Source organism: Carcharhinus amblyrhynchos, chromosome 4 (assembly GCF_965287045.1).
Source record: "Carcharhinus amblyrhynchos chromosome 4, sCarAmb.v2.hapA, whole genome shotgun sequence".
Classification (NCBI taxonomy): domain Eukaryota; kingdom Metazoa; phylum Chordata; class Chondrichthyes; order Carcharhiniformes; family Carcharhinidae; genus Carcharhinus; species Carcharhinus amblyrhynchos.
In genome coordinates, this window is record NC_137327.1 from 3634011 (window position 1) to 3659426 (window position 25416).

A 25416-nucleotide genomic window follows, 5' to 3' on the forward strand; every position below is an offset into this window, starting at 1 on the left:
GATAGTTTCCAGTGAATCTCCTTGGCCTCAGTTTTGACCGTATCTTCCGGCTGCTACTTGTGCTTGAAGTTTGCCCCCACTTTTATTCCTCTTCCTGCACCTTTCCTGTGCTATTCCCCGCTTTGAGAGATGTTACATTCCACACCTCGTATGGGATCGGTGGGGGGGGGGGGGGGGGGGTGGATTCAGGCATTCTTAACTCATGGAGACGTAGTCATGTGTCAATCTCATGTGACTTGCAACTGTAGAATAGAAATGAAACATGAAATGACCAGTCTTGTCGACGGAATGTGTTAGACAATATTTACAACACAGAAACCAGCCATTTGGCCCAATTGGTCAATATTTATGCTCAACACAGACTCTCTCCACTGCTGAAACATAGAAAATAGGAGCAGGAGGAGGCCATTCGGCCCATTATGCCTGCTCCACCATTCATTATGATCATGGCTGACTGTCCAACTCAATAACCTAACCCCTGTATCCTTTGATCCCTTTTGCTCCAATTGCTTTAGCTAACTACTACTTGAAAACATTCAGTATTTAATGTCTAATCGCTGTCCTATTCCTTTCTCCCTCGTGTAGAGGGTGTTAGTACACGTGGGTTATGGGGTTTTATTGACGGATGTGTAGATCGTGAAAACCAGGCAGTTTTATTTCTCACGTGTCCAATTTTTCCAAGTTGAGGGATTACATATGTGTGTATGTTTACGTCAGTGTGAATAGACTGGAAATCCAAGGCTGTTTCTCTAGAAAGCAAAGGGCTCTAAGGGGAGAGGGCATTGAAGCTGGGGCCACCTTTCTTGCTGCTGAATTTGGTGGTGTCTGCTGGTGGCATTACAATGCTTCTTCCCCCCAGATTAATCTCTGCTGTTCCCTTCAGCTATTCCCTGTGTGAGCGAGTTCCACATTCTCATCACTGGAGGAGGACTTTCCCTCAAATAGTTTATTGTGTTTATTAATAACTGTCTTGTTTAATGGACCCTCTACAAGTTAAAAGGTAATTTCTAGAATTGAATACTGCTGAATGCTGGAATAACTATTGTTTTTTATTGTTCTTGTCTGCGTGAATAGAGCTCTCAGTGAGGCGCTGGGAATAGTCGGACAGTTTATTCCCTAAATTGTGTTGTTAAGGAAAGTAGACACTTTGTACAAGTTCATGATTTCTTGTTACAACCATTGGGATACTTCAGTACACTCACTGTTACAATGTAGACTCCAGTTCAAACACAGCAAGCTCCAACAAATAGCAACATGATAACCGGCAGACAAACTTTCTTTTTCATAGAATATGTTGGTTGAGGGATGGGCATTGGGAAAAAAAGGTACTGCTTTTCAAGAGTAGTGGCGGTGGGCCGTTTAAGAGGGCAGGTGGGCATCACCATAATGCCTCATCAGAAATACAGCGAAGACAGCACTGTGGCACTTTGTCAGTACTGGGGAACTGGTAATGTCAGTCTAGATGGCGTGCTCAAATCGCCCGAGTGGGACGTGAACCTTCAACTCTGTCGGTGAGTGGCACCCACTGTGCCATGGCTGATGGACAGTCGTGTGCTAACACCAAGAAGGAAAGGGCAAGGTGGTGGACAAGAAGGCTAGCTCCTATTGGAGTTTGACCAAGCTGAAAGAGGAGCTCAGGGTCGTGAGGGGTGGGATAGAGAATGACGATGTCAGTAAAGGATGGTTAGTACTGGCCGAGCCTCTGAGCTGGGTTGTATTTACTCGCCCTAAGCTTTCAATGTTGGAGATGATATTTACATAACATAACGAATTGTTAAAACTAATCTCCAATTATTACATAACTGCCCGCTTTCTGAAGAATTAACTTTCTCTGCAGAATGGATGGAACCATTGAGCCTCAGTGAACCGGAGTCTGCAGGTTCCATTCCTGCTCTGGGATTGTTCCCTGGGGGAGGAGGGGAAATGTCTGTTACAGATTTACCCCGTGTATTATAGAACTAACCTTTTCTAATTAGGCTGACTCTCAGGGGGAGTCAGTGGCTTCAGGAGAGAAAAGGAAATAATTTCTTTGTGATAGGGCAACACGGTGGCACAGTGGTTAACACTGCTGCCTCACAGCGCCAGGGACCCGGGTTCAATTCCGGCCTCTGTCTGTATGGAGTTTGCACATTCTCCCTGTGTCTGCGTGGGTTTCCTCAGGGTGCTCCGATTTCCTCCCACATTCCAAAGATGTGCAGGTTAGGTGGATTGGCCATGATAAAAATCACCCCTCGAGTATGTAGGTCAGGGGGATTAGTGGAGTAAATGCATGGGATTATGAGGATGGTTTGGGGAATGGCCCAGGTGGGATGTGTGGGGTTACGGAGATGGGGCAGAGGAGGGTGTGGGTGGGATGTTTTGTCGGAGAGTCGGTGCAAACTCATTTGGCCGAATGGCCTCCTTTCTGAACTGTGGGGACTCTGATTTCTGTGATTTTGTACCTCTCACAGACACAGCTTGCCATATTGGATATCTCGCTGTCTGTCCCAGATTGTGTACGTTAAACTGTCAATAAAGTGTCCCAGCAGTGATGGCGATTTTTGTTGTGATTTATTTGGTAACTTCACTCAGAAGTTAATTTGCTGAAAATTGCTACATTGCAGCATTGTGCTTTGACTCTGGGACTCGGCTCCAAACTGGGTCCAAATCCATCTTTGCCTGAAAGAAGTTTGACCCGAGATGAGTTTGCCGACAAGTTAAACATTGCACCAAGCCACTTCAGCAGATACTTGTCCCTGAACTTCTGCCGATTGGCAATCGCTGTCAGACTGCCTCACCTTACATTTTTCCTCACCCCAGGTTGGAACTTCTCTCGTCTGGAATTCTGACGGGGGCCGGGTGAGAAATGTGCAGGACAGCAGCCTCAGACTTGCCAGAGTGGGGTAGAGTGCTGGGGAAACAAAGGCTCTGTTTAACCCAACACCAAGATGCTTAAAGAGGGTAAGTTTCAATGTCCCAACCTCTTTGAGGAAAAGGGAAAACAGGGATTGAGGTGGGGGTGGGGGAAGATTGGTGGTTTGGGGGGGGGGGGGGGGGGAGGGGAGGTTGGGTGGTTTGGAGTTGAGAGGGAGAAAGGGGGAAGGTCGGAGGTCAGGCTCAGTACCAGAGTTACCCAGGAGTTAGAAGTGGTTTTAATCTTATCAAAGTTTCCTGGGTAACTGTTCTGCTAACAGTCATCAGAACCACCTGAAGTCTGTGACTTAAATCAGAGTTTTGGGGGTTCCTGCTTCAGGGCATTTTTCCTCTTGGAATTTTGAACTTCCCAGTTAATTCCCTTGGCAGGGAAGTATTTCCCAGCGCGTCTGCCAGGTTACGATTCTCCCCCCCTCCCCACAACTTTGTCTCGCCTGGAATTCTGACAGGGGTCGGGTGAGAAGTGTGTAGCACAGCAGCTTCAGACTTGCCAGAGTGGGGTAGAATGCTGGGGAAATGTTTAACCCAACGCCAAGATGCTTAAAGATCACTTTCCCCTGGGTTTTATATGTCAGGTGATCAGAAATTTGGTCAATGATAGATTTGAAGGGAATCTTAAAAACAATGATGTGGAGATGTTGGCTTTGGACTGGGGTGGGCTCAGTAAGAAGTCTCACAACACCAGGTTAAAGCCCAACAGATTTATTTGGAATCATGAGCTTTCAGAGTGCTGCCCCTTCATCAGGTGAGTGAGTTGTGTTCACAAACAGACCATATATAGACACAAACTCAGTTTCAAGATAATGGTTGGGATGTGAACCTTTACAGGGTAATCAAGTCTTTAACAGTCTTTACAGGTAATCAAATCAAAGACTTCATTACCTGTAAAGACTCACATTTCAACCATTGTCTTGCAGTTGTGTCTGTGTTTATATATGCTATGTTTGTGAAACCACCTCTCCACTCACCTGATGAAGGAGCAGCGCTCCAAAAGCTCATGCTACTAAATAAACCTGTTGGACTTTAACCTGGGACTTTAACTTTACTAATATTGATTGGAATTGCTATAGCTCTAGCTCGTTAGAGGGGTCAGTTTTTGTACAAAGCGTGCAGGAAGGTTTTTTTGACTCAGTATGTTGATAGGCCAACTAGAGGTGAGGCTATATTGGATTTGGTGCTGGGAAATGAGCCAGACCAGGTGCTGGACTTGGAAGTTGGTGTGCATTTTGGTGATAGTGACCACAATTCGGTTACGTTCACCTTAGTGATGGAAAGGGATAGGCATGAACCTCGGGTCAGTAGTTTTAGCTGGGGGAAGGGTAATTATGAGGCTATTAGGAGAGAATTAGGAAGCATAGGTTGGACTAGGAGACTACAGGGACTGGGAACATCCGAAATGTGGAGTTTTTTCAAGGAGCAGTTACTGCGAATCCTTGATAGGTATGTCCCTGTCAGGCAAGGAGGAATTGGTAGAGCTAGGGAACCGTGGTGCACTAAAAAAGTTGATTCGTTGGTTAAAAAGAAAAAGGAGGCTTATGTTCGGATGAGACTTGAGGGCTCAGGTAGTGCACTAGAAAGCTTTAGATTGGCTAGGAGGGAGTTGAAGAGTGAATTAAGAAGGGCTAAAAGAGGACATGAGAAGACTTTGGCTGATAGGATTAAGGAGAATCCTAAGGTGTTCTATAGGTATGTTAAGAACAGAAGGTTGGTTAGGGCAAGATTAGGGCCAGTTACAGACAGCAGAGGGAAGTTGTGTGTGGAACCGGAAGAGATTGGTGAGGCATTGAACCAATATTTCTCTTCGGTGTTCACGCAGGGGGACATGAATGTAGCTCAGGAGAACACTGGGTTGCAGGGGTGTAAACTAGACAGTATTGCAGTTGATAAGGGGGATGTGCTAGATATTCTTGAGGGTTTGAAAATAGATAAGTCCCCTGGTCCGGACGGGATTTACCCTAGGATTCTCTGGGAGGCAAGAGAGGTGATTGCAGAGCCTCTGGCTCTGATCTTCAGGTCGTCGTTGGTCTCAGGTATAGTACCGGAAGATTGGAGGATAGCGAATGTTGTCCCATTGTTTAAGAAGGGGAACAGAGACTTCCCTAGGAATTATAGACCGGTGAGTCTTACTTCTGTTGTGGGCAAGGTTTTAGAAAAAATTATTAGGGATAGGATTAATAGTTATTTGGAGAGTAATGAATTGATTGGAGATAGTCAGCATGGTTTTGTAGCGGGTAGGTCGTGCCTTACTAACCTTATTGAGTTTTTTGAGAAAGTGACCAAAGAGGTGGATGGGGGAAAGGCAGTTGACGTGGTATATATGGATTTTAGTAAGGCGTTTGATAAGGTTCACCATGGTAGGCTTCTGCAGAAAATGCAGATGTATGGGATTGCGGGTAATCTAGGAAATTGGATCAGGAATTGGCTAGCAGATAGGAGACAGAGGGTGGTGGTTGATGGTAAATATTCGTCATGGAGTTCAGTTACGAGTGGTGTGCCTCAGGGATCTGTTTTGGGGCCACTGCTGTTTGTAATTTTTATTAATGATCTGGATGAGGGTATAGTTGGGTGGATTAGTAAATTTGCTGATGACACCAAAGTCGGAGGTGTGGTAGATTGTGAGGAAGGGTGTCATAGTTTGCAGGGTGACTTAGACAGGTTGCAGAGCTGGGCCGAGAGGTGGTGGATGGAGTTTAATGCGGAGAAGTGTGAGGTAATTCACTTTGGTAGGAATAACAGATGTGTTGAGTATGGGGCTAACGGGAAGACTCTGAATAGTGTGGATGAACAGAGGGATCTAGGTGTATGTGTACATAGATCCCTGAAAGTAGGGAATCAAGTAGATAAGGTTGTTAAGAAGGCATACGGTGTCTTGGCGTTTATTGGTAGGGGGATTGAATTTAGGAGTCGCAGCGTCATGTTGCAACTGTACAAAACTCTGGTGCGGCCGCACTTGGAGTATTGTGTGCAGTTCTGGTCCCCACATTACAGGAAGGATGTGGAGGCTTTGGAGAGGGTGCAGAGGAGGTTTACCAGGATGTTGCCTGGTATGGAGGGGAGGTCCTATGAGGAGAGACTGAGGGATTTGGGGTTGTTTTCGCTAGAAAGAAGGCGGCTAAGAGGGGATCTTATTGAAACATATAAGATGATTAGAGGTTTAGATAAGGTGGATAGTGATAGCCTTTTTCCTCGGATGGAGAAAGCTAGCACGAGGGGACATAGCTTTAAATTAAGGGGAGGTAGTTATAGGATGGATGTCAGGGGTAGGTTCTTTACCCAGAGGGTGGTGAGGGATTGGAATGCCCTGCCTGCTGCAGTTGTAAATGTGCCTAGTTTGAGAGATCCGTGGATAGGTTTATGGATGAAAAGGGATTGGTTTAGGTTAGAGGGTCATTGTTTTTTTTTAACTGGTCGGTGCAACATCGTGGGCCGAAGGGCCTGTTCTGCGCTGTAATGTTCTATGTTCTATGGTGTTGTAAGAGCCCTTACTGTGCCCACCCCAGTCCAACGCCGGCATCTCCACATCATAGATTTCTGTTGGGTCGGTAGGGGAGCAAACTCAGGTGAATGAAGTTGAGAAATGGGTCAGTCCTTATCTGACTGAGCTCGTTCTAATATTCAATGTCCTCTATCAGACCCTATGTGAGATATCCGGGCAAACAGCACTCCCTGCAACGAGCTCACAGTTCAGGAGTAGCATTTCCAGCTCAGTCAAAGGGGTCAGGACTCAGACCTCAATCCAGACAATCCCAGTCCCACCTCCAAACCCAACAGCTTCATCCATTATTAACCTTTCCTCTTAACTCAGTTCCTGCCTTCACTTACTTCAAGGTGAAATTAAAGTAAATGTGCTTATCTTTGCCAGACGTGGGAACAGAGTCACATTAACCAGAGCAGTGAACGAGAGGAGAATTCACACTGATTTAGTTGGTGCACTAAGTGCTCACCTTCGGTAATGGTTCTCCACAAAGATGTACTTTGAGCTGTAAATGGACCTCTCGATCATTCGGATCAACTCCACCTTCGAAAGACAGAACATCACAAAGGAAAGGAGAGGTTACCGAACACAAACAGGCCATTCGGCCCAGCATGTCTGTGCTGGCATTAGTAAATGTGTGGGGTTGTGGGGATAGGGCCTGTGGTGGGATTGTTGTCAGTGCAGACTCGATGGGCTGAATGGCCTCCTGTAGGGATTCTCTTATTCTATGATTAGCGATCCGTTTAAACGTTAACTCCCACTTTCACATAATCCCATCAAAATAATCTTTTATTCCTTCATATGTTTACCTCGTTGCCCTCAAGTATATCTATAATATTTATCTCCACAACTGATGGTGATTCTCTAAGGGTGGTTAGCACTGCTGCCTCACACTCTCAAGTCTTTACAGATACAGACAATGCGAGTGGAGAAAGGGATAATGACAGGTTAAAGAGGTAAACCTCATTAATCTGTTAAGACTTGCATTCCAACCATTATTTTGCAATTGTGTCTATGTCTATATGTGTACGCCCTGTTTGTAAACCCAATTCTCCACTCGCCTGATGAAGAGGCAGAGGTCCAAAAGCTCATGCTACCAAATAAACCTTTTGGACTCTAACCTGCTGTTGTGAGACTTCTTACTTTAAAACAATATTTTGCTGTTAGCTGCCAGGGTGTAGAGCTATGCTTGCAGGTCCCACACAAACACATGCCCCCCTTTAAACTGCATACAGGCAAGATTGTGTATCAACTTTAAAGGGACTGTGAAGTCAGTGGTGTAAAACTGCATAGGAGCAACCTTGGTGCTAAAGAAGCAGAGAGATCTTGTGGTAACTCTAACACTTTGTCCCTGCACTGCGAGGGATTAATGTTTTCTGATATGCTAATGAGACACAATAGACATCACTGCAGGAAGTGATGCAATGGTACGTGATCTTGCTCGCTCTTGTAAACGTTCCAATAAAGTTAATGTTTTCATTGCCTCCACTGTAAATATTATGTATTCACACAGCTATTCTGGCGCCTAGGCAGCTAATTCAGGAGCGATGTATGAGGCCATATTAAGATGGCAGAATTGGAGATCTGCTGGGTAGGATTGGAGGAGGTTCGAGAGATAGGGAGGGAGGGTGAGGCAGCACAGAGATGAGCTGGATCATTACACAGACTGCAATGGTTTCGGCAGAAGGCTTCCCAGTACTTTCCCAAGGGCAACTGGGGATTGACAATAATGGACAGACTTACAAGTGACATCCACATTTACTAAAAGTAATCTTGTGCTTTCATTCATTTTTGTCGCTTTCAAATTTATTCACCTTTTCTCAATCTGGACGGGTTTAGAGTGTGCCCTCTCCTCTGCTGCCAGTGGTTGTACATGTACTATTGTGACAGCAGGTCTGTGGGAGGTTTAAAAAAATTAATATTATGGGATTGGGCATCACTGGTTAGGCCAGCATTTATTGCCTATCACTAGTTTCCCTTGAGAAGGTGATGGTGAGCTGCCTTCATTTAATGCAATCCCTACAGTGCAGAAAGAGGCCATTCAGCCCATTGAATCTTCAAAAGAGCATCCCATCAGGATCTCTCCCCACCCCCACCATCCTATTTCCATAATCCCCATGCATTTATCCTGGCTAAACCATCTAACCTACACATCTTGGGACACTAAGGTGCAATTTAGCATAGCCAATCCATCTAACCCTTCGGACTGGCGGAGGAAACCCACATGGACATGGGGAGAATGTGCAGACTCCACAAAGACAGACACTCGAGGCCGGAATTGAACTCAGGTCAAGCTTGAACTACTTCAGTCCCAGAGGTGTAGGTACACCCACAGTGCTCTTAGGGGGTTCCAGGGTTTTGACCCAGTGACAATGAAGGCACAGTGATATATTTCCAAATCAGACTTGGAGTATTCCCAAGAAATTGGCTGCTCTTCTTCTGGATGGTAGAGGATGACAATCATGCTAAGGTCCTCCTGAACTTGGTACCCATTCCAATATGCATCAGAGGAATGTCAGAGGCAGTCATGCAGGAGTTGATTTCCTCCTTGCTGTCCCACTCCTTACTTCAGTCAAGCTGAGTACCAATGGAACACCATGACTCAAAGAAGCTGAAGCAATTATTCCCATTTCAGTCCCGTTGAGTAATTCTAGAATTTTCTGCCTTCATTTCATGTTCCCTCAGGTATTGCGGTGTCTATACTTACTAGCTATGTAAACACATCAGAGGAGTACCTGAGGCCAACATAGAACATTCCAGCGCAGTACAGGCCCTTCAGCCCTCGATGTTGCGCCGACCAGTGGAACCAATCTAATGACCCTCTAACCTAAACTATTCCAATGTTATCCCTATGCCTATCCACTGACCATTTGAACGCCCTTAAAGTTGGCGAGTCCACAACTGTTGCAGGCAGGGCATTCCACGCCCTTACTACCCTCTGAGTAAAGAACCTACCTCTGACATCCATCCTATAATTATCATCTCTACCCTGCTGGGTGCTGTATGGGATCTAATATTGGAAATAACTTTGAATCTTTCACCTCAGCATTTACTCAGTGGTATTTTAAGAATGTTCCAGAGGGATTTTTTGACTTATTATTGTCACATACTAATGTATGCAGTGAAAAGTGTTGTTTCTTGCACGCTATAGAGCTCAGTGGTCTCCTGTGCTCTAACAATGGGTGGCACACGAGTTAACATCACCGTCTCACAGCACCAGGGGCCTGGGTTCAATTGCTGGCTGGATCATTGTCTGTGTGGAGCTTGCACATTCTCCCCATTTCTGCATGGGCTTCCTCCGGCTGCTGTGATTTGCTCCCACAGTCAAAAGACGTGCTGGTTAGGTACACTGGCCATGCTAAATTATCCATTAGTGTCAAGGGGATTAGCAGGGTAAATATGTGGGGTTACAGGGATGGGGCCTGGGTGGGATCATTGTAGGTGCAGGCTCGATGGGCCGAACGGCCTTATTCTGCACAGTGGGAATTCTATGATTCTAACTCCCCACTATCCCACACCAATCAGATTTTGAGAACCAGCAGACAGAAACTCAGTAAGATTAATTTTCTAACATTTGTTGAGCTTTATTGAACAAAATCAACATTACAAATGTACCGAGCAGATCAGCAGAGTTCAGTCCCGTGAGGTGGTTTACACATAATGAACACGCACCATGTGTAATTATCTCCCTGCCTCAGTTTGGCACCTGGGTCAAACAGAGCGGCAAATTCATGACAAATGAACAGCCAATGATTACAGACACATCCAATAAACAAAATAAACTTCACTGTGCCTCGGATTATATCCATCTCTCAGTTCAGTGCCTGGCTGGACAGGATAGTTAAATGCGGGATTGTGTGTGTGTGGATTCTACAAAGGGGTGTCCGTGCAGAACCTTGTTTGGTGGGATCACCTCGAGAACCTGGACAATCCTGTCCCAAGTTTCCAACAGGGGAACTTCTCCCTGAATCAATCCAGTGTGCAGAGAATTGGGAAAGGAGGTAGTGATTCTTTCTGCCCCGGTCCCTTGGTAACACAGGGAGGCACAGAGCTGGGTGGGGGGGGGTGGAATGAGCAGGGTGAAGGGGGCACTGAGCAGGGTGGGATGTCAGTGGGCTGGGTGAGGGTGCACTGAGCTGGGTGAGGGGCTCAGTGAGCTGGGTGGGGGGGGGTCAATGAGTGGGGTGGGGTGTCAGTGGGCTGGGTGAGGGGGGGGGTCAGTGAGTGGGGTGGAGGGGCAGTGAGCTGTGTGGAGGGGCAGTGAGCTGTGTGGAGAGGCAGTGAGCTGGGTGGGGAGGGTTAGTGGGCTGGGTGGAGGGGCAGTGAGCTGTGTGGAGGGGCAGTGAGCTGAGTGGGGAGGGTTAGTGGGCTGGGTGGGGGGGCAGTGAGCTGGGTGTGGGGGCAGTGAGCTGGGTGGGGAGGGTTAGTGGGCTGGGTGGGCGGGCAGTGAGCTGTGTGGAGAGGCAGTGAGCTGAGTGGGGAGGGTTAGTGGGCTGGGTGGGGGGGCAGTGAGCTGGGTGGGGAGGGTTAGTGGGCTGGGTGGGGGGGCAGTGAGCTGGGTGGAGGTGGAGGGCAGTGCCCCTCCTGCTCAGTGACCCCCTTCCCCATTGTCACAAGGGAATCTTGCGACAGGAGGTTGTCAGCTTGACGCAGGAAGTGAATGAATCCCATTTATGCAGTGCTGTCCACAACATCTGAACTTCCCAAAGTGCCTCATCGCCAATGAAAAGCTTTGAGAAGTGTAATCATCCCCTCAAACCCATAGCTACTCTTGGGCCGGGCAAAACGTTTGCTAGGATAGTAAGATGTGAAAAGGATACAGGCAGGCTACAAAAAGATACGGGATGGGTTAAGTGAGTGGACAAAGACCCGGCAAATAGAGTATAATTTGAAAAAGTGAGAAACTGTATATTTTGGCAGGAAAAATGAAAATATGATCTAAATGGTGAGATTGCAGAGCTCTGAATGCAGAGGGATCTGGGTGTCTGAGCGCATGAATCACAAAAGGGAGTGCAAGTCATCAGGAAAGCTAATAGAAAGTTATTGCTTAGTAAGAGGAATTGAATATAAAATTAGGGCTATCATGCATTGTATCGACCATTTCTGGAGTACTGAGTACAGTATTGGTTTCCTTATTTAAGGAAGGCTATAAATATATTGGAAGCATTTTAGAGGTTTACCAGACTAATACCCGAATTGGGCAGATTATCTTATGAGGGAAGGTTGGGCAGGTTAGACTGGTATCCACTAGAGTTCAGAAGAGAAATAGGCAATTTGACTGAAACATACAAGACACTGAAGGTGGATGTAGAAAGAATGTTTCATCTCCAGGGGTCACTGGTTAAATATAAGGGATGGCCCATTTAGAATAGAGATGAGGAGAACCTTTTTTTCTCTCAGAGGATGAGAGTCTTTGGAACTCTTTCCAAAAGGCCGTGGAAGCAGAGTCTTTGGAATATTTTTAAGGCAGAAATAGATTCTTGATAAAGCATGAGGGTGAAAGGTTATCGGGATAGGTGGGAATGTGGAGTTGAGGTTGCCATTGGACCAGCCTTGTTATCAATGAATGGTGGAGCAGGTTTGAGGGGCTGAATGGCCTACCCTGCTCCTAATTCAGATGTTTGTATGTTCTTTTTATTGTTTTATGGGATGGTGGTATTGTTGACATGGTTAACATTTGATTTCCCATCCTAATTTCCCATCTGAAACCGGCTGCTTTGGCCTGAATGGGGTCGAGCATCCTGAGTGTTGTTGTTGGAGTTGTACCCAGCCAGGCAAGTGGGGTGTACTCCAACACACTCCTGACTTGTCGGTGGTGTAGAGACTTTGGGGAGCCAGGAGGTGAGTTACACGCTGCAGGATTCCCGGCCTCTTATCACCGCAGTATTTATACAGTTTTTGGTCTATGGTAACTAATGGAGGGAACATCATTGATGAAACAGCTGAGAATGGTTAGGCTAAGGTCACTACACTGAGGAACTCCTGCAGTGATGTCCTGAGACTGAGATAATTTACCTTCAACAACCACAACCATCTTCCTGTGATAGATATGAACCCAAGCATACTTACTAAACAGGGACACTAATCTAAGTGAGGAAGACTATGAGTGAACCATTAGCCACCTCCTCTGGTCAAGTGGTTTGGTTACCAGGTTTGTAGCCTACAGAATGTGAACTCAAATCTCCATTCGGAAATTTGAGAAAAGTTTAATTTTGCTTTCAAATAAATGTCTAGAAATAAAAAGCTGTTTTCAGCCAAGTGAGCTTGAACTGTTGCTTTGTTGTACAAACTCAGCAAGTTAGCTGAGTCCTCTCCGGAAGGAAACATGCTGTCTATATCCAATTGGAGCCTAGGGGTGACTCCAGTCCCACCTCACCATAGTTGAGCCTGGATCGTCAGAGCGAGGCACTGCGTTATACTGTGTTCTTACCATTCAAGCAGGCAGCTCACTATCACCGTCCTCTCAGGGAAGTCCAGGAACAGGGAATAAACCTTACCAGCACCACCCACATCCCAAAAACCAATTCAAAACAAAAGGTTCACTCATCAATGGTTTCTTCACTGAAGTCACCCTTCTCCCTTCAATATAGTCACTGCTTTTAGTCTGAGTTTCTCAATAAAAACAAAGGTTGTTTCCTTAGAACAAATTGAGGGCATCACTGGGGCAAAGAGTCTCTTTGGCAGAAGGAGGGGCCCACTCACTGAACTATTCAACAATAACTGGCTTGGATATTTGGATCAGTGTTATCTCTCCTCCTCTCCTGAAGGCGTTGACTCTTCCTGGGCTTTGCAGATACTCTTGGAGCGTCAGTCACATGACTATTCTCCTTGCGGAAGGCCAGACGGAAGGCAGAAGGCCTTTGGATGGCTTCAATTGATGGCCACATGCAGGCACTTCCCAAAGGCTCTTCACTTTTTCAGGGAACAGGAGGAGGAATCTTGGCCAATTTTCCCCTCCCTCCCTCGGGGTAAGGATGTGGGGGATAATGGTAGCATCTTGGTGACCAAGCAGGTTACAGTTAGCTGACTTGGCACATCGAGACTTGACCAGTCAGCTTGGCTCAGTTGTTGGCTCAATGCACCAAGAATGCCTCCATTGAAGAGCAGGATTTAAATGTCTTCCTCTTTGTTACAGCGATTGCATCTCACGGACTTGTCATCGTCAAGGCTAACATTCTTGTCGGTTAACTTGGTCACGTAGAGATAAGGGTCGGTGCCTCCGCCAACCATCAGCTCCTGGATTTGAAGGCAATCCCTGGACATGACCTGGCCGTGACCCGCAGAGTGCCTGGAGTTGCAGCTTGAGCAGATCGGAGACCCGCAGTTATCACAGGCTGAGGACGGCAGCCCCTCCAGGCTGCCGGGCGGGATGTAGAAAGACTGGGGGGGCTCTCGGACAATCTGGTCTTCCACTTCCTGTGGCGTGTTGCCCGCGAGCTCAGAGTCATCCAGCAGCGGGCGAACTCCGAGGAGTTCAGTTGGGGCGCACACACAGCACTCGGGAACGTTGGGGGTCTGACAAGCTGGAACCTGCCGCAGGGTCTGGCTTTGCCCATGAGGTTTGACTCCTGTTGGTTCAGGATGTCTTAATTCCACACGCTGGGTCTCCAGGGTTTGGAAGTGGTTAGCTTGGAGGAAGGGAGCTGGCCCAGCAGTCTCGGCTATTGGATAGGGCAGTTTCTCTTTATCCATCTTCTTCAGTTCAATTTCTACATAATCCCTTTTCCGGCCGGAAGCATCGCTCCAGAAGCTCCCGTACTTAGCAGACGAGGTGCCATCTAATTTCTGAGAGTTTTTGCTGGATCTTTTATCGTCTGGATAAATCTGGTTGGTAGAATCCAGCACACTGTGTCTCACTGAGCATTTTGGGTCAATGGTATCGAAAGGTGACTGTTCTTTACTCTTCAAATCCTTACTTTCTGATGACGTTGCGATGGGAGTTGAATCGGGGAAGAGGCTTAAGGAGAGAGGTCCAGTTTGCCCTGGGGAGAGTTTGACCAGAGCTTCCGTCTGAGCCTTCTGCATCAGCGATTTGTCTGGGATGAGCGGGTAATCGCATTGCTCCTCTTTCCCGTTTGGACTGACAGCCTCCACCAGGTTCTGGGTTTCTGGGTATCTTATGTTGGCGCTGATGGTGATGTCGGTGTACTCACGGTACAGGTCAAGGCTGTCTAATGGTAACCTCGTGGAGGTGGACAGCGGATCACTTGTGGCATCAAACTCTCCATCGGGTGCTTCTACCCGCAACCCGAGGGTTTCTTCCTGGTTGACATCAGTGAGTGGCAAGGGCGCACCGGGCAACCCAGACTTGGCAAGGTTGTCTTCGGAACGCAAGCCTGATTTTGAGGTTCCCTCATTACCCAGTGCCACCTCTTCAGCCATTCCTCTGGGTCCAGCTTCCTTGCCTTTTAAGTATTTGATGCAGTCGGCCTGGTTATAGGAATGACTGGACCTCACCTGTACAATATCCTGGCAGCCGCTCTGCATTGCTCGATCCAGCGTCTCCTGCATCAGTTCACACTCGGCCCTGGCCAAGAAAAATTCAAACCCAAGTTGGCCAATTTCCTCCTTGCTGACCTGCTTTGACATCACATAGTCGCTGGTTCCTTTCCGAGTGTATCCCATCTTTTCCAAAATCCCTTGCAGGACGTCAGGAGGGAACACAGGCTGGATGAAGTAGACAAAGGCCCCTGTGAAAGTCTGAAATAAATACATTTCTGTTAGTTTTACAAGAAAATATAATCTCAGTTTGATCTCCAGTATCTTGTCTTCCTCCTCCTCCTCCTCACAGCCTCCTCTTCCCCTCAATTCTACCCTAAGAGCATAGGAAATAAATGCAGGAGGTCTCTTGAGTCTGCTCTGCCATCTAATAAGGTCTAACCTTTGACCAAAATTCCACTGGGTGGTTAGTACAGCTGCCTCACAGCTCCAGGGACCCGGGTTTGATTCCCGGCTTGGGTCACAGTCTGTGTGGAGTTTGCACGTTCTCCCCATGTCTGCGTGGGTTTCCTCCAGGGGCTTCGGTTTCTTCCCACAGTCTGAAAGAAGTGCTGGTTAGGTGCATCGGCTGTGCTAAATTCTCCCTCAGTCTAGCCGAATAGGTGCCACGGTGTGGCGACTAGGGGATTTTCAAAGTAACTTCATTGCAGTGTTAATGTAAGCCTATTTGTTACCCTAATAAATAAACTAAAACTTGGTCCCTTGTGTCTGCTGCACTTGTCCTTCTGGGTGGTAGAGGTCATCGGTTTGGAAGGTGCTGTCTAAGGAGCCCTGGTGAGTTGCTGCAGTGCATCTTGTAGATGGTACACATGGCTGCTATTGTGAGTGTGCGGTGGAGGGACAGAATGTTGAAGGTGGGAGATGGGGAATTTGCTTGTGGGAATTTGCGATGTGTAAATTGGATACCATCATTTCTTCTTTACAACAGTGTTTCAAAACTACTTCATCAATGTGTTGGGACCCCCTGAAAGGTGCTATATAAACGAACACTGAGCCTTTTTTCATGGAGAGAGTGAAAAGGGCGTGTGGAAAACCTAAACAGAAAACATGAAAGCGATAAACAGCATGATTCAGAAAAACAAGCCGAACACCGCAGGTGATGGAAATCTGACACTGAACTGGAAATGCTGTAGGTCACTCAGCAGCTGATGTGCAGAGAGAACCAGAATTTCCTGGCCCAAATCTTCCAGACTCATAAACCCCACTCCCGCTGCCAGCGAGATCGGAGAATTTGGCACTCAGCCAACTGTCCATTCACAGCAGCGGGACTGGAGAATGCCGGCTGGGGGGTGAGGTTGGAGAATTCCGGCCATGTTTCAAGGTGATGACCTTTATTCGTAACTGGGTCACAATGAAAAGTCTGTGTGATCAAAAGGTTAATCCTACAATTCTCTCTCCGTTGATGTAACACGTTCCTCTTCTGATTCAGCTGTCTGTGAGTTGAGAGGGTTGTGTCTGAGCTGATTCAGTCCCCAAGGTCAGGGAGTTATTCACCTGAATTACAACAGTCCGCAGGCTGGAACAGCATCGTTCTATCGGCACTGCAGGCGAGCAGAGTGGCACTCTGTCAGTAGTGCAGGCTGGCAGCGCAGCGCTCCATTAACTGTGCTAGTGGCAGAGTGGCACTCCATCAGCAGTGCAGGGCTGGCAGCTTCTTACCTTGAGGACAGTTTTTACTCATGCATGGAACATGGGTACACGGTTGGCCAGCATGTATTGCCCATCCTTAGTTGCCCTTGGAGGGCAATTGAGAGTCAACCACATTGCTGCGACTCTGGAGTCACATGTAGGCCAGACCGGGTAAGGGCGGCAGATTTCCTTCCCTAAGGGACATTAATGAACCTAAGGGTTTTTCTGACAATGGTTTCATGGTCATCAGTAGATTCTTAATTCCAGATATTTTTGATTGAATTCAAATTCCACCAAATGCCATGGTGAGATTCGAACCCAGATCCCCAGAACTTTAACGGAGTTTCTGGATTAATAGACGAGTGATAATACCACAAGGCCACCGCCTCCCCTCCCCTCTGAGCCAGTTACATTTTTAATGGCTTCATAAGGTCAGAAGTGGGGGTTCGCTGCACCATTCGCAACTCCTCAGATACTGAAGCAGTCCGTGTCCAAATGCAGCAAGACCTGGACAATATCCAGGCTTGGATTGGTAACACAAGATTCACACTACACAAGTGCCAGGCAATGACCATCTCCAAAAAGACAGAATTCAATCATCTCCCCCTGTCATTCCCATCACTGAATCCCCCAACTACAAACATCCTGGGGGCTGCTATTGACCAGAAACTGAACTAGCCATATAAATACAGTGGCTACAAGAACAGGTTAGGAATACTGCGGTGAGTAACTCATCTCCTGGCTCCCCAAATCCTGTCCACCATCTATTAGGCAAAGTCAGGATTGTGATGGAATACTCTCCACTTGCCTGGATGAGTACAACTGCAACAACACACAAGAAGTTCCAGGACAAAGGAGCCTGCTTGAGTAGCACCCTATCCAGCACCTTTCACTCCCTTCACTGACGCACTGTGACAGCAGTGTGTACCATCTACAAGATGCAGTGCAGTAACTCAGTGAGGTTCCTTTGATAGCATCTTCCAAACTTGTGACCTTCACCATCCAGGAGGACAAGGGCAGCAGATACCTGGGAACACCACCGCCTGCAAGTTCCCCTTCAAGCCCCACACCATCCTGACTTAGGAATATATCGCCGTTCCTTCACTGGCGCTGGATCAAAATCCCGGAACTCCCTCCCTAACAGCACCATGGGTGTACCTACGCCACACTGGACTCCAGCGGCTCAAGAAGCCAGCTCACCACCACCTTCCCAAGGGGAATAGGATGGGAAATAAAGGTTGGCCTAGCCAATGACATCCACATCCATGAATGAATAGAAAAATAAAACTCCATGGTAACTTCTACTGACTTTCTTTTTCTATCTATTTGGATTGTCATTGAAATCCAGGTGGTTCACACTGGAGCCTGGTGTCCTTACTCAGTCTGTGCTACCACTCTACTACAATCCACAACCCCAAACTGACCTCCTTTTGCTTCATAACACTGTGAAAGTCTGGAATATTATCAGGACATTAAAAGTGGTGTAAAAATACAAGTCGTAGTACTGATTTTTATGTAGGAATTAAATAGGATGGGCACTGGTAATAATGACCAACTATGCTGGGGTGGCAAGATGGCACAGTGGTTAGCACTGCTGTTCACAATGCCAGAGATCCAGGTTCAATTCCAGCCTCGGGTGACTGTGTGGAGTTTACACATTCTCCCCATGTCTGTGTGGGTTTCCTCCGGGTGCTCCAGTTTCCTCCCTTGGTCCAAGATGTGTGGGTTAGATTGATTGGCCATGCTAAATTGCCCCTTAGTGTCAGGGGGATTAGCAGGGTAAATATGTGGGGTTATGGGAATGGGGCCTGGTTGGGATTGTGGTCAGTGCAGACTCGATGGGCTGAGTGGCCTCCTTCTGCACTGTGGGGATTCTGTGATGCTACTCCAGGTTCAATATCCAGGTAAGCCTCAATGCCTGAATCTTCGAATAGTCTCCATACATTGGTGTACAGCATCATCAGTCAGAGCTTGTGATGGAGTAGGCACTGGGGGTGGAGCTGAAGAGTGCATCATAAAACCTTCAGGGAAAGGGGGGCAGAAAGTGGGTCAATAACAAAGGATCTCCCCTGTGAATGGGACACTATTTTTAAATGGTAACATTTGGAAACACTTTTTGGAGTTACAAAGCACAGTGTTTGAATGATGGTACTCAGTTCTACTTTGAAATTGTTAAAATTAGTATTGTTTGTGTGGCTGAAGTGGGAGGATAACTGGGAAATGTAACTAACCCAACCCAAAATAGGTGCCTCCAGCTGCCCCTAATTTACGCTGAACTTACAATGTCACCAGGGGAATCCCCAGCCCGGGGCAGAGATCACAGCCCAGCCACACCCCCATCCTCTGGACATCCCCACCCTCACGCTCCTGGACGCCCCCCCACCCAGGACCTCCCCACCCCCAGGTCACACCCACCCCCAGGTCACACCCAACCGCCCCCAGACACATTCACCTCTTGGGCACCTTATCCCCCTGGGCACCCCTGGACCCCCCATCCCTGGGACACCCCAATCCCCTGGATATCCCCAGCCCCTGGGCGTCCTTGGACCCCCACCCCACCAGGACACCCGCACCCCCCCCCCCACCCCCAAACCCCCAGACACACCTAACCTGTGGACATGCCCACACCCTGGACACACCCACCCCCTGGACACACCCAACTTCCTGGAAATGCCTCCCCCCTCACCCCCCCCAGGACATACCCAATGCCTGACCACTCCATTATCTGGACCTCCCCCCAGGGAGGTGATGGCCTACTGGTATTATTGCTGGATCATTAATCCAGAAACTCAGCTAATGTTGTGGGGGACCCGTGTTTGAATCCCACCACAGCAGATGTTGGAGTTGGACTTCTGTAAACAAAAATCTGGAATTAAGAATCTACTGATGACCATGAAACTATTGTCGATTGTCAGAAAAACTCATCCGGTTCACTAATGTCCTTTAGGGATGGAAACCTTACCTGGCCTGGCCCACATGTGACTCCAGAGCCACAGCAATGGAGTTGACTTTCAGCTGCCCTCCAAGGGTAACTAGGGATGGGCAATAAATGCTGGCCAGCCAGTGACGCCCAGGTCCCACAAGTGAATAAGAAAAAAAATCCCCAACTCCTGAACAACCCACCCTGGAACCCAGTCCCCAACCCAAAAACCCCCAACCTCTGAACATCCTGACCTTTGAAAACACATCCCAACACACTCCCATGGCCTGAACAGACCGCCAGCCAGCCCCCTCAGCCCTGAACCCACCCCTCCTCCCCCCCACCCTCTTCCCACCTCCCCTCCCCACCACACCCCCCTCCTTGCCCTCTCCCCTCCCTACTCTCTCCCCCCACCCTCCTCCCTCTCCCCTCCCCACCCTCCTCTCCCCTGCCCACCTCCCTCACTCTCTTCCCTCCCCTCCCCCACTTCCCCCCACCCCGCCTCCCTCACTCTCTTCCCTCCCCTCCCCCACTTCCCCCCTCCCCACCTCCCTCACTCCCTCCCCCCTCCCTACCTCCCTCCCCCCTCCCCACCTCCCTCACTCTCCCCCCCCACCCTCCTCGAAGGCACTGACCTTGATTGATTTGATCTCTTTCCTCCAGGGCCACAGGTACAGGTTGAGGGAGATGAGCTCCAGCAGCTCGAAGGCTTTGCCCAGTGCGGGCAGGAGCTGCTGCCTGCCCGCCTGGCCTGCCACATAGTCCCGGGCCAGGCGGTAGAAGTCCAGCCGCTGGAAGCGCTGGCACGGAGCGGGCACCGAGTCCAGGAAGTCCTTGCCCAGGCGCAGCTGCTCCTGCCCGCTGCAGGGGGCCAGGGTGCCCGAGGCGAAGTGCTTCTGGTGGCAAGCCAGGAAGTTTTGGTAAAGTTGAGTCCTGCTGCAGCTGCCCATGTCTCCGGGAAGAGGAGGGTGGGGGATTCCCCCACCGGGTCTACAATGTATCCGTGTGTGTCCCCCGCCGCCGCTACACTGTATCCAGCCTCAGTCCCCTCTCCCAGCCACGGGGAGGGAGCTCAGCCCCGGGCCAGGACGGAAACACAACTCTCCTCCCGAGGCTGCCTCCGGACACTGGGAAAGTGAAAGTATCTCTGCGCAAATGTTGCAGCTCCTCCCTCACCACTTGGTTCACCCAGAGCCCTGCCCGCGGAAACTGGCTCGGGAGGGCAGATCTCCTCCCGCACAGGCTGCTGCTCTGCCACCAGAGTCAGGATGTCGGTGCTGGACTGGGCTAAACACACTCAGGAATCTCACACAACACCCGGGGTTTAAGGTTTAACACCAGGTTTAAACTGGCTGGACTTAAACCTGGTGTTGTGAGACTTCTCACTGTGTCTACCAGAGTCAGCCTGGGCAGGGTATTCAACCGGGAAGGGCATCGCCTTTCCAGTTTAAAGTCTTTTATTTTATTAGTTTTATTTGATTATTGTTACAAGTGGACTTACATTAACACTGCAGTGAAGTTACAGTGAAAATCCCCCAATTGCCACACTCCAGTGCCTGTTTGCATACACTGAGAGAGAATTTAGCATAGCCAATGCAAAGTTAAAGTTTAAAGTTGAAGTTTAGTTATTAGTCACAAGTAGGCTTACATTAACAACGTAATGAAGTTGCTGTGAAAATCCCCTTGTTTCCACACTCTGGATACACTGAGGGAGAATGGCTGATGTAAAGTTAAAAATTAAAATGTATTTATTAGTCACAAGCAGGCTTACATTAACACCATACTGAAGTTAATGTGAAAATCTCCTAGCCACCACCCTCTGGTGACTCTCCGGGATGTGGAGATGCCAGCGTTGGACTGGGGTAAACACAGTAAGAAGTCTCACAACATCAGGCATTAAAGTCCAACAGGTTTATTTGGTAGCAAAAGCCACGAGCTTTCGGGCCTCTGACCCCTTGTCAGATGAGTGGAGAGCTCTGATCAGGTGAGTAAGCGCTCCGAAAGCTTGTGATTTCAAATAAACCTGTTGGACTTTAACCAGTGTTGTGAGACTGCTTAATGTACTTTGTTCTTTGTTCAGATACATTATAAGTTACAATCCAAATTCATTATAATTTCACAATGATTGAAACAGCAAGCTGATATAATTATACCTTCATTAATACAGCAGCAAATAACTTCCCTTCCAATGAAAATGGAGTCCATTCTAAGTTATCTGTCACCTTTCAGGGTTTCACCTTTGAGGACACATGTGTCTCAACTGGAACAGCAACTTTTGGATCGGGTCTGAAATATCTCTCTTGTTCAGACCATGAACTGGATTCTTCACTCAAAGGGTGGTGAATCTCTGGAATTCTCTGCCTGTTGAAGTGGTGGAGGCTACCTCGCTGAATATATTTAAGTCACGGGTAGATAGGTTTCTGATAGCCGGGGGAATTAAGGGTTATGGGGAGAAAGCGGGAAAGTGGAACTGATCCACTTCAGATCAGCCATGATCTTATTGAATGGCGGGGCAGGCTCAAAGGGCTAGATGACCTACTCCTGCTCCTATTTCTTATGTTCTTATGGATTCAATTTGAACATGAATTGGGTTTTGGAGCAAGCAAGGAGATGGATGAAAGGCCCCATTTGGAGTGTTGTGAGTAGTTTCGGGCCCTGTATTTAAAGAAGGAAGTGCTGGCCTTGGAAAGGGTTGAAAGGAGGTTCACAAGAATGATCCCTGAAATGAAGAGCTTATTGTATGAGGAATGGTTGAGGACTCTGGGTCTGTACTTGTTGGAGTTTAGAAGGATGAGGGGGGATCTTATTGAAACTTACAGGATACTGCGAGGCCCCGGATAGAGTGGATGTGGAGAGGATGTTTCCACTAGTAGGAAAAACTAGAACCAGAGGGCACAACCTCAGGCTAAAGGGACAATCCTTTAAAACAGAGATAAGGAGGAATTTCTTCAGCCAGAGAGTGGTGAATCTGTGGAACTCTTTGGCGCAAAAGGCTGTGGAGACTGGGTCATTGAGTGTCTTTAAGACAGAGATAGATAGGTTCTTGATTAATAAGGGTATGAGGGGTTATGGGGAAAAGGCAGGAGAATGGGGATGAGAAAAATATCAGCTATGTTTGAATGATAGAGCAGACTTGATGGGCTGAATAGCCTAATTCTGCTCCTATGTCTTATGGAAAGGAGGGCAAAATACAATGGATGCTGGAATGTGAAACAGAAACAGAAAATGCCATTCACTCTACTCATTGACTTTGTATATCATGGCTAGGCTTACAGATTTGAAAAACTGTTGTCCTGTCCAGAAGGAGTGATTGTCATAAAACAAGACAAAACTGGTTTTCATCCCCAGGGAGTTCTGGATTTGTTTCCTCTTTTTTTTTAGGTAATGTACCTTGACTGAATCCTGACTATTTCTGTGTTGAAGGGAGTCTACTTTTCAGCTACAGTGTTTCCCGCTAACCTTTCCTTCCTGTCTAACTGGCCCAGCTCCATTCTTATCCGTTGAAGTTCGCTCTCCCTCAGTTAGTGATCTTTACTCTGGATTGCCTATTGTCCCTTTCTATCATCACCCTAAACCTTACATAAACCAGCCTCCCATCCATTGACTCTGTCTACACTTCCCGCTGCCAGGGGCAAAGCAGCCAGCATAATTAAGGACCCCACACACCCCGGACATTCTTTCTTCCACCTTCTTCCGTCAGGAGAAAGATACAAAAATCTGAGGTCACGTACAATAGTTTCTTCCCTGCTGCTGTCAGACTTTTGAATGGACCTGCCTCGCATTAAGTTGATCTTTCTCCACACCCTAGCTGTGACTGTAACACTACATTCTGCACTCTCTCCTTTCCTTCTCTACGAACAGTATGCTTTGCTTATATAGCAAGCAAAAACAATACTTTTCATTGTACACTAATACATGTGACAATAATAAATTGAATCAAACACATAGAAGTATAGAAAGATAGACAATAGAAGCAGGAGTAGGCCATTTGTCCCTTTGAGCTTGCTCCACCATTCATTTTGATCATGGCTAATTATCAAATTTAATTTAATCCTCCCATATCCCACGATCCCTGTAACCCCAAGAGCTATATTTTATGATACAATGATCACAGTCACCCAAATATTCCCCCACCGACACTCAATCTGTTTGGGCCGCCTCATTGCACCCAGGAATACTCAACACCCAGCCCTGCCCTTCCTTGGCCTGAGCCAGTTCCCTGGTAATGCCGCAACATCGTATTTCCACAACACTGGGAGAACTGCTTTGGTAAACTCTCTGAAAACAGAATCAGAACAGCTCTGAGCAGAATGGGAGTTGAGGAGAATGAGGGGAGAGACAGGATATATGCTGAGATACCGATTTCCCTGGCTGGGGAATCTAGAACATGGAATCACAGTCTCAGAGAATCATAGAATCCCTACATTGCAAATGGAGGCCATGCAGCCCATCGAGTCTGTACCAACCACAATCCACCCAGGCCCTATTCCCGTAACACCACACATTTACTCAGCTAACCCCCTGAACACTATGTTCAATTTAGCATGATGTGGAGGTGCCGGTGTTGGACTGGGGTAAACACATTAAGAAGTCTCACAACACCAGGTTAAAGTCCAACAGGTTTATTTGGTAGCAAAAGCCACTAGCTTTCGGAGCGCTGCTCCTTCGTGTTAGTGGTGCTGCACAGGACCTTCAACTGATGCTATACACTAGATACATCGATGACATTTTCTTCCTTTGGACTCATTGTGATCAATCTCTGAAACAACTATATGATGGCATCAACAAGCTCCATCCCACCATCAGACTCACCATGGACTACTCTCTGGAATTGGTTACATTCTTGAACACACGCATCTCCATTAAGGACAGTCACCTTAGCACCTCACTGTACCGCAAGCCCACGGATAACCTCACAATGCTCCACTTCTCTAGCTTCCACCCTGAACACATTAAAGAAGCCATCCCCTACGGACAAGCCCTCCGTATACACAGGATCTACTCAGATGAGGAGGATCACAACAGACACCTCCAGATGCTGAAAGATGCCCTCATAAGAACAGGATGTGGCGCTCGACACATCGATCGACAGTTCCGATGCGGCATAGTGAAAAACTGCACCAACCTCCTCAGAAGACAAACATGGGACACGACGGACAGAGTACCCTTTGTCATCCAATACTCCCCCAGAGCAGAGAAGCTACAACATTTTCCCCAGAGCCTTCAACATGTCATTGATGAAGATAAACATCTCGCCAACGCCATTCCCACACCCCCACTTCTTGTCTTCAAACAACTGCACAACCGCAAACAGACCATTGACCGCAGCAAACTACCCAGCCTCCAGAAGAACAGTGACCACGACACCACACAACCCTGCCACAGCAACCTCTGCAAAATGTGCCGGATCATCGACATGGATGCCATCATCTCACGTGAGAAAACCATCCACCAGGTACACGGTACATACTCTTGCAACTTGGCCAATGTTGTCTACCTGATACGCTGCAGGAAAGGATGTCCTGAGGCATGGTACATCGGGGAGATCATGCAAATGTACGACAAAGGATGAATGAACACTGCTCGACAATCATCAGGCCAGACTGTTCTCTTCCTGTTGAACACTTCAGCGGTCACGGGCATTCAGCCTCTGATCTTCGGGTAAGCGTTCTCTAAGGCAGCCTTCACGACTCACGACAGCGCAGAGTCGCTGAGCAGAGACTGATAGCCAAGTTCCGCACACATGAGGACGGCCTCAACTGGGATCTTGGGTTCATGTCACACTATCTGTAACCCTCATGACTTGCCTGGGCTTGCAAAACCTCACTTACTGTGCTGTCTGGAGACAGTACACATCTCTGTAACCTGTGCTTAACCCTCTTTCCACTCACACTGTCTGTACCTTTAAAGCTTGATTGCCTGTAAAGATTCGCATTCCAACCATTATTCTATAAATTGAGTTTGTGTCTTTATTTGCCCT

The 25416-nt window shown here is 47.8% G+C and overlaps 1 protein-coding gene across 1 annotated transcript; it reads right to left on the bottom strand.

The window, feature by feature from the left end:
• Positions 1-10923: 10923 nt before the first annotated feature.
• On the bottom strand, positions 10924-20601 carry LOC145341769 (uncharacterized). The gene is made up of 2 exons (XM_080186690.1): positions 20072-20601; positions 10924-15088 (listed from the first exon to the last, which is right to left on the bottom strand). The coding sequence occupies exons 1-2, from the start codon at positions 20384-20386 to the stop codon at positions 13499-13501; spliced, it is 1905 nt and encodes a 634-aa protein (XP_080042816.1). The 5' UTR covers positions 20387-20601; the 3' UTR covers positions 10924-13498.
• Positions 20602-25416: the final 4815 nt, after the last annotated feature.